General features: G+C 37.0%; 2 protein-coding genes across 3 annotated transcripts; one reads left to right on the forward strand and one right to left on the reverse strand.

Moving 5' to 3' along the window:
- Positions 1-2,066: 2,066 nt before the first annotated feature.
- On the forward strand, positions 2,067-3,597 carry LOC137748131 (zinc-finger homeodomain protein 2). The gene has a single exon (XM_068488218.2). The coding sequence runs from the start codon at positions 2,192-2,194 to the stop codon at positions 3,149-3,151; it is 960 nt and encodes a 319-aa protein (XP_068344319.2). The 5' UTR covers positions 2,067-2,191; the 3' UTR covers positions 3,152-3,597.
- Positions 3,598-4,635: 1,038 nt separating this feature from the next.
- Positions 4,636-8,740, reverse strand: LOC137748456 (uncharacterized). Of its 2 annotated transcripts, none has more exons than XM_068488606.2 (3): positions 8,317-8,740; positions 6,328-6,443; positions 4,636-6,166 (listed from the first exon to the last, which is right to left on the reverse strand). In XM_068488606.2, exons 1-3 carry the CDS (start codon positions 8,490-8,492, stop codon positions 4,887-4,889), a joined length of 1,572 nt encoding a protein of 523 aa, XP_068344707.2. In that variant the 5' UTR covers positions 8,493-8,740; the 3' UTR covers positions 4,636-4,886. The 2 variants fall into 2 exon arrangements, with proteins under 2 accessions (XP_068344707.2, XP_068344708.2); XM_068488607.2 differs by having other exon boundaries at positions 4,636-6,157; positions 8,317-8,641.
- Positions 8,741-9,648: the final 908 nt, after the last annotated feature.

Consider the following 9,648-nt stretch of genomic DNA (forward strand, 5'->3'; position numbering starts at 1 on the left):
AAATGACATGGTCGGACATCCTATGCAAAGTTTTCTCATGTAGTAGGCAGGTCATAAATAAGGATGTCGAATAGCCATCAGTGTTTGGCCCCCGACATTGCTGTAGAGTCGTAGACACGTACAGTAGCACAAAACAAGCAGGAATAGCGCAAACACATGCAATGGCAGCAGATACAGCATCAAATTACAAAGGGCTTTCGAGAGACTGTATCAGGCGCACCAACACTACAACCTCTGACACGCACACTCACTAACAAAACAAAATAAATGCTGTTAAGTGGACCAGCATACCATTCTCTCGCACTTTAGTTCTCGTGGCTCACACACACCCACCCACAAGAAAGAAGAAGAGCAAAAGAAACGAAAAATATATTATGTATAGCCTTGTGTAATTCAGGTAATATATTATGTATTGTAGAAAGTATTCGGTGAAAACTAATAACACAGATTTGAGTAAGAGTAAACTGTTGTTTGACGCTTCGAACTATTACTCTAGTTGAAATTGATCCCATAAATTATTTTTTAGGTTAATTAACCTTTTAAATTATTTGAAATTAGCTAATTAACTGCTCACCGTTAGATACAATGAAATTTCATCTACTTAATTTGACTTCAAATACTAGCATGTGACCAATACGTGATATATTCTTAAGGGTAAAGTTGTGCTAGCAATTGACGGCAAAGTGGATAAATTTCATCAAATTTGACGGTAAGAGGTTAATTAACGAATTTCAAATAGTTCAAAGAATTAATTTAGCAAAAAAGTAATTTAGAGGGTCAAATGGTTATTTACCCTTTGAAATTATAAACACAACTATTATATTGATGGAAGGGAATAAATCTTAGAACCTCGGTGTAAAAGTGAACGAGTAAATGTTCTTAACCAATCTTGTTTCAAAGTATTCATATTTTTGTTTCTTCTCGTTTGTTTTTATAGAATCAATACCAAAAGAGAAGAAAATCAAACATAGTACAACAAACACAAAATCTTAACCGCTTGACATACAAGCTCTTTTTATCTTTTCTTTCTTTTAATTATCTTTAGCAAAACCCTTTTAAACTCTGATTACCCTTTAACTAAACCCTTGTTTTAGAGCCTGTCTAATCGGGTCTTTGAGTCGGCTAATCAAATCTCGAACTGTTTTTGGGGATTTAAGCTGAGAACTTGAGGTTGCAGGAAGATTCCAGGCAGACAGTGCACCGTCAAGTCTAACATTTCTTTTCTCTCTCCCTCTCTCTGTCTTACACATAAAACACATTAATTTGGTGGTGGTTTAGGGTTTCAGAGAGCAATAATTAGGAACTGGACCAGGGTGTGCAGGCTGTGGAGAGGACTAACGTGTGCCTGTCGGCTCTTCTGCAAAAAGCAGTACTCTCTCTCTCTCTCTGAGTGTATTCATCACTCATATTTTGAGTACAAACCAAACCACCTGTTCCTGTTTCTCAAATAGATTTCAGGGGTTTGGATGGGTGGTAGGAAACACAAACCACTTTCTCACTTCCAAGGAGAAAGAGTCCCCCCACTATCTCTCTATACTTTCTGATATTAATCCTAGACTAATTAGCTTTAGCTTAGCGAGGTTTATATTCTATTTAACCAAAATTCCAGAACCAGCTTCTTAATACTTGCTTTCGATGTTGTTGCAAGTTCAACAATCTTTCTCCACTTTTTACAGTCTAATTTGTAAGATGTAAGGTTAATTTAAGCTCTAATTTAGTAGGGCCACCTCTATTTTCTTTTCCTGTTTGAGTCTTTTCTTGTTTCAGTTCCAAGATCTTGTTTTTTTTTTTTTTTTTTTTTTTTTTTTTTTTTTCACCTTCTTCTCTCATCACTCACCTTCTTACCTTGGTAATAAGGTTGAATTTAGTGAGATGGGTTGGTGTGTTAAGCACCCAAATATATCAAAATCATACAAAAAATATAAAAATAAAGAATATATTAATATTAAGTTAGTGATTATATTTTTATTAAGCTTTGCTCTTGGATTAGCTAGGCACTGTAAAGTGAATTAGGGCTGAGAAAATTACAAAAAGATCCATATAATTAGGGACAACCATAAATTAGAACACGAAGATAGGTAATGTAAACGCACTTCTCATTTATTTTTTGGGAAAATCCACAGTACCCTTTAAAAAAACGGAGGCTGAGATCACGGCCAAGTACATAATATCTATAAGATATCAGATTTTAATGGAACTGAGAGGGCGAGATAATAAGGTCATAGGGAGGATGCCAAGCACTCTGACCTATACTCCTCCTCCCCATAGGGATTCTTCTTCCTCCAAGCTTTCTTCTTCTCCGGCTTTCTCTTCAGCGGGACATCATGGTAGTAACACCATACTCTTCACCCACCCACCTCATCAAACCCTAGACAGATCAAGAAGAGATCCTGACCCAAACCCAGATCTAGTTCCATCTCCAGTTGTTGTCACCCCAAGTGCAACAGCAACAATTGCTAGTGGATCAAATTTCAAAGCACCACCAGCTCCACCGCCACCACCGCCAAGTGCAGCAGCATCAAGAATTAGGTATAGGGAGTGTTTGAAAAACCACGCTGCCAACAGCGGCGGCCACGTGCTCGATGGGTGCGGAGAGTTCATGCCGAGCGGAGATGAAGACACTCCGGGAGCACTAAAATGCGCAGCTTGCGAGTGTCATAGAAATTTTCACAGAAAAGAGATCGATGGCGAATATGTGTCAAATAATTACTATGTCATAAACCACCAACAACACAACAGCCGTAGAGACTCGGCGCTTACAAGATTGCCCCTGCTAGCCTCCCCAACACGGGCGCTTCCTGTTTATCATTCTACGGCTGGAGGGCCCAGTCAGCCGATGATGATGACCTTCGGCGGCGGTGGTGGGGTGGTTGCGGAGTCATCGAGTGAGGATCTCAACATGAACAATAAATTGTTTCGCGGTGCAAATTATGCGGAGGAGGCACAAGGTTCGAAGAAGCGGTTTAGGACGAAGTTCAGTCAAGAGCAGAAGGAGAAGATGACGGATGTGGCGGAGAAGTTGGGGTGGAGGATCCAGAAGCATGATGAGCAAGAAGTGCAGAAGTTGTGTTCTGAAGTGGGTATAAAGAGGCAGGTGTTCAAGGTATGGATGCACAATAACAAAAAAGCCATGAAGAAGAAACAAATGTAAGTCAATTAAAACTTCACAATAATTGATGTTTAATTGGAAAGAAGTCCTTGAGATATAATTAATTGGTTTGTAACTGGGAATTAATAGATAATTTTAGTGACTACTTAGATCAGGAATATTTGCATATATATATATACACACACACACTAGAGATATGGAGGAGGTAGATAATAATCTCACTTCCATCTAGCTTTTTTTTTTTTCTTCATTTATCTTGTTGGATGTGCTGTTTGGTTGCTTTCAGAAACATCGTAAATAATACCAACAAATTTTCTTGTGCTCAGAAATGCTCTCGCATGCAACTTTTCTTTTTTTTATTTTCATCAATAGCTTGAGCTTTTCACTAGGGTAAGTTGTAAAAGGAAGAAAAAAAAGAGAAGGAAATGAGGAATGAGAAACCAGTTTTTTGTCGTGGTGCTAATACTCGGGCACCTATTCGATAATTATTTCGTTTTTTGTTTTTAGTTTTCACTTTTGTGCTGGAGATACGAGAAAAAAAAAGGATGATGCTAAAGAGAAGAAAAAATAAAGAACGAATCAAAACAAAATCTCTAAAGTGTAAACAATTTCAAATAGTTATTTTTCTCGTAGCTTTCATTTTTGTTCGTTTTTCCCTACAAGTTTCTTCTACATCTATCCGGACATCCGTCATCTACTTCTGTGTTTCAATAATCTTTTTCTTTTCATGAACTTCTGTGTATCACTCACTTTTATTTTCCATGTACTTCTCCATCTATATACGAAAGGATTATCAAACAAGCTCTAAAATCTCTTATGTTTTTATCAAACATGGTGAAGATTAAGTGACATGGCGAGGAGGAAAGGTTTTTTTTTTTTTTTTTCTTTGCAACGATTACATCTACTGCTAGGCAAAGATTATTATTCAACAAAAATTGTATTTATATAGCAAACTTTATTTTAGATTAAGCTTTTTCAGAAACTTAAATTCATATTAAACTAGGTGACATGTCCACATGGGCTGCCACATCAGGTTCTTATCATATCGTCGCACATCTCCTAGTATCTTTCTTATACTTCGACGCAACCAAAGATATACGCTAACCCGTTGTCCATTCGAATTACAATACATCACTTAGTAATACAAAATTTATATACTCAAAAACCTTCCCTAGAAAGACTCAAACCATCCTCAGAGTATAAAAGACCTATCAGACGCTCATCTGATTAAAGTATTTATTTTAACATCTGAAATCATGCGCTCGAAACTTCCCTCTCCGCATCATTTGTATAAGAAAAAGAACCTTATTCAATATTGCTGTTACGCAAAAATACGTACATGCATGTGTACTATAAACTATATTCATTCCAAGTCAGTAACTACGGGGAGCAATATTCAAACTTAAACTTGAGTGAACAGATGGAAACACACACTGATTAACCAATTGCGTCACATCCTGGACTTAGAATAATCTATGTTGAGAGTATGAATATTCCTACATTCAAGAGAGAGTCAACATTGCATGTTTATAAGGAAAATCTACATGATATATAAAAGCACAAAACTCAAGTTCCTTGTATACTTACAGGATTCAAAATTGATTTTAGAAGTTTACACGTACTCTACAAGGCAGAGTATGGGAAAACAAGAAACATATATATAACACACCACAAAACTCCCGGCATTTTCCTAGCTACTGAGAAAAAACATATATATTGATCACAGATTATGGACCTAACATGCACTCAGCCAGCGGAAAATTAATTAATTCCTTAATTACTGGCCCGAACCTGCATTGCTCATTGTAGCCCCGAGATCACCAGCAGCTTGTGAGGCGGACTCCTTGGCGGCCTCATAGTTATGCCTTACACTTGAAGTCATACTATCCTTAGCCGACACGTACGAATCCCCAACCTTTTGTTTGACTTCATCATATGCATCCGCTGCTCTTTCCCTTCCGTAATCAATTCCTCCCTTGGCAGCCTCATAGTTATCTTTGGCATGCGAAGTCATACCATCCTTAGCAGACACGTACGACTCCCCAACCTTTTGTTTAGCTTCATCATATGAATTCGCTGCTCTTTCCCTTCCATAATCAATTCCTCCTGCCACCTTTTCTTTGGCATCGTAGGCCTTAGCAGACACGTACGACTCCCCAACATTTTGTTTCGCTTCGTCATATGAATTCTTTGCTCTTTCCCTTCCATAATCAACTCCTCCCGCCACCTTTTCTTTGGCATCGTAGGCCTTATCCGAGGCCATGTTCATTGTCTCTTTGGCTCCATCATATGCATTGGCACTTTTTTCTTTACCATATTCAATTGCATCATTAGCCTTGTCAGACGTCATATCCACTGCCCGATTCACTGTATTCTTTGCTTCACCATAGGCATTCGCTGCTTTTTCCACTCCGGAACCCATTGCCCCTTTCACAATCTCTTTGGCATTGTCAAGTCTGTCGCTATTATATGCATTGGAAGCTGTTTCTTTTCCATACTCCACCGCATCATTAGCCTTATCAGAAGCCGCGTCCATAGCCCTATTCATTGTATTCTTTGCTTCGCCATAGGCATTCGTGGCTTTGTCCATTCCCGAACCTACCACCCCTCTCACTGTCTCTTTGGCTTTCTCAACTCTATCAGTGTTATAAGCATCGGAGGCACTTTCTTTTCCGTACTCCATTGCATCATTAGCCTTATCAGAAACCGCACCCATAGCGCTATTCATTGTATTTTTTGCATCACCATAGGCATTCTCTGCTCTGTCCATTCCGGAACCCACTGCCCCTTTTACTGTCTCTTTCGCATTGTCAACTTTGTCGGTATTATATGCATTGGCAGCTGTTTCTTTTCCATACTCCACTGCATCACGAGCCTTATCAGAAGCCGCACCCACAACATTATTCACTGTATCCTTTGCTTCACCATAGGCATTTGCTGCTCTCTCCATTCCACAATCCATTGTCCCTCTCACCGTCTCTTTGGCACTGTCAACCTTATCGGTAGGCATTCTTATAGATGAATCAAAGCTGTCATGACCAAACTTGCCTGCATCCGCTGCCATTTGGGAATCAGGAACAAAACAGTATGATGATCCGTTTAGGGAGAACACAAAATAAAACCCAGAAGCATGAAATCAATTATACTTTTTTGAAGACCTAATTATTTACTTATTAAGCACTTCATCTGAAAAAGAATTAAGGTAAATTGATAATTACGTGTTCCAAATGTGCTTGTTTTTAATCTATCTGTGGCCGTAGACGCTGCATCTCCAGCTTTCTCCATCGCATTGTTAGCAGCATCTTTTGCATTATCCTGGCTAAATCCAAGACCCCTGGACAGCACCATACCACACAACTTATCAATGATCAACAACCATTAACACGTTTACACAGCATACTATAGAGCATTGAACCCAAAATCTCAGAGCTTAAGCTGTTAGCAAAGAGGCCTAATGGATCAATATACCTGTTATATTATACACACTTCGCATAAATTTAAGACATAGTCTTATATATACACATACTAGAGGGCGAGCCTTCGTGCAATGAAAAAGTTGTTTTTTTGTGACCGAAAGGTTACGGGTTCGAGTCGTGAAAACAGTCTCTTTACAAAGCAAGAGTCAGGCTGCATACGACAAAAGTTCCCCAACTCCCCGGGCCTTCTCCAGGACCCTCACAAAGCGGGGAGCCTTGTTGGCTTGGTGTCGCCCTTTTTAGTCTTACATGTATACTAAACACTTATCCTAAGAACCATCAAAACGGACTGATAGACCAACCTCATGCATTTGGGGAAGTAAATTCTTGGGTACATATGTCACCATATCCGAACAGCAATATAAAAACAAGGGCTTTTGAAACATCACATTTAACCCTTCAAACTGATGATCTACACCACAGGGAAAAAAAAAGATAAAAACTGGTTTTGTATGGGGGAAAGGCAACATAAGAATTTCACAAATCAATTGAGCCCTTGGGGTAGTTTTGTATAAAACTTAACATTGTCGAAGTGTGTATACATATGCACCTATATCTGTATATTTGTGTACCTATACATATGAACCTACATATATGCACCTATATATCTTACTTAGGTAAGTCGAAATACCCCTATACATAGGTGCATTTGTATCGGTACATAAAATATATATGTTCATGTATAGATTCATATGTATAGGATTGTTTCTCCTACTTATGTTTGGAGGGTGTCTCTCAACTTTGTTTGAGGTTTGTTTTTATAGAAGCATGATATCTAATAGCACATTGTAAATATTTACGGGTATTAAAGTTTTTCTTAAAATTTTATTATCATTAAAGGGAAGGGCGAGGTTTCGAACGTGGGACGCATGGGTGGAAACCCAATACCCTAAAAATGCTCAAAAACAAAACAAAACAAAAGTCAATAACTATTAGCTAGATTTAAGTGGAATGTAGAAAAATGATGAGATGGATATAAAGTCAAAGACCAAAATCAATATCCAATGTCACACCCAACTTTAATGAAAAATTGGCCTTATTTAAGGATTATAATCCAATTTTCTGTAATTAGTAAGACAGTATTAGCATAGAAAAATAAGCAGATTAATTGATGTAAAAGGGTGTTCAAAAGTAAAACGTGCAAACACAAAGGGAATGGTGCATAAATAAAAGGGTTATACCCAATGCAAATCTTTGCAAACTTTCAATAAAAAAAAAGTAGAACAACACTAAACATACATCACTTTGGTATTCCTTTAAGGATGACACTTGTGAGTTGAGTAATTCCTCATAAAATAATAACTACATTTTACCGTACAAACGTAGTAACAAAAATGATTCATTCTCTTTATCATCTAAAAATCATCTTGATTTGAAGACTGTTTACTCTCATTGGTAGGGATGGAACGAATAATAACAACAATTAACATTCTCAATTTGTTGCATCCATAGAAATTATGACTAAACGGTCTGTAAATCAAATAAATTGCTAAAATTTTGATAATACTAAAGAGCATGAACAGTTATGATCATATCGTTTAAACGTTAAAATGATGCGACATCGTGACAGAGAGTAATGATTTCTTTGAAAAGTCTTCTTAACGTGTTAATATCCTTCGAGTTTTATTTCTTCTTAATAGTTTGTGACCATTTTCAATTGTGTATGTCTGGCTAAATAAATGGCATGAGGAAGGGAATTAAAAGTTGAAAACAAAAAAAGAAAATGATTACTCTGCGATTTTGTTGAAGGCCCGATCAAACCACGATTCGGTGGTTTCCTTAGCATTCCCAGCTGCCAAGTTCAAGTTGTCCCTGGCATTGTCCACCGCAGAATCCTCGCACCAACTTCCGGCCGCCATACTCAGCCACAGCACCGCCGCCATTAAAAACACTGTCTTCTTCCCCATGATCAATCTTTTTTCTTTCCTTTTTATCGGATTTTCACTCCTGAGCACTGGATATATGTCGGGTTGGTAAGAATATTTCGAAATGTTGCTGGAAGCATGAGAGTTTTGAAGAGCGAGCTCATTGCAATTGCATACAGACGAGGTGTATGTAAATATATGCGTCTGAGAATTGCTGCTTCTTCTTCGACTGTTGGAGAAATTAAGTCGGAGAGAGAAGTTTGGGCGTCCATCGATCAGACAGGTTTTCAACGTGACGCGTTTCGGATCAACGTGGCAGTTATTCAGACCGTTATGAAAGGTGGAAGGAGGTCGTGCCGCTGCCTTCCCTACACGTGTTGCTTTGTCAAGCCTGTGTTGGCCGCATTTCACGCGCTCAATTTAGGAAAATATTATGACCAGTTGACCACATTTTTAATCGAGTTATTCATTTATTTGTTTAATTTTATTTCTATACAAAAATATTCAATTTCAAATTATACCATTGACACTAGCAGATACTTAGTATGTGTGCGAACAATTTTATTTTATTTCATTTGTTTAAAAATAATTTTTATTTTTTATTTCTCAATAGGACATGTTATGTTTACATGGGTGTGAGGTTGGTGTAAAAAGCAATAAATTTTATGTTGCATGCAATTCTAAATTGCCAATGTTTTTTATTTTTGTCAGTTTTGATGAGGGGGTTAAAATAGTAATTTTATAGAACTTTAATTGACAAACAGAGTTCTATTAATAGACACTTTAGATGTTAAGACAATTTCAATTTCAAATTATACTATTGATATATTGACTAGCAACTATAAGGAATTTTATGATCGTAATTACACCAAAATTTTAATCGAGATATATCTAAAATCTCTCAAATTGATCACATACTATATCAAAAGTTTACCAAAATTATCAGATTGAGTCTAATGTACAGATATATATATAATTTATCTATATCTAAACTACATATTAATAAAACATTCATTGTCAACCAAAATTCTATGAAATTACCAGTTTAACCCTCTAATTAAAACTGAACATGAATAAGAAATATGGGCAGAAATGTAATTTCATACAACCAAAATTTGCTTTTTTTTTTTTTTTTTTTTCCAAAGTCTCACCTACATGTAATTCTAACATATCTCTAATTAAAAACTAAAAAATAATA

Source organism: Pyrus communis, chromosome 2 (genome assembly GCF_041283825.1).
Source record: "Pyrus communis isolate YQ-2024b chromosome 2, ASM4128382v1, whole genome shotgun sequence".
NCBI lineage: Eukaryota > Viridiplantae > Streptophyta > Magnoliopsida > Rosales > Rosaceae > Pyrus > Pyrus communis.

Bases quoted from the DNA above. Each gene is read 5' to 3' on its own strand.
- LOC137748456 (XM_068488606.2), bottom strand. From the start codon at position 8,492: ATGGGGAAGAAGACAGTGTTTTTAATGGCGGCGGTGCTGTGGCTGAGT. The intron at 6,444-8,316 runs GTAATCATTTTC...GGTGCTGTCCAG, and splicing joins GCCTTCAACAAAATCGCAGA to GGGTCTTGGATTTAGCCAGG. The intron at 6,167-6,327 runs GTAATTATCAAT...CCCAAATGGCAG, and splicing joins AACAAGCACATTTGGAACAC to CGGATGCAGGCAAGTTTGGT.
- LOC137748131 (XM_068488218.2), top strand. From the start codon at position 2,192: ATGGAACTGAGAGGGCGAGATAATAAGGTCATAGGGAGGATGCCAAGC.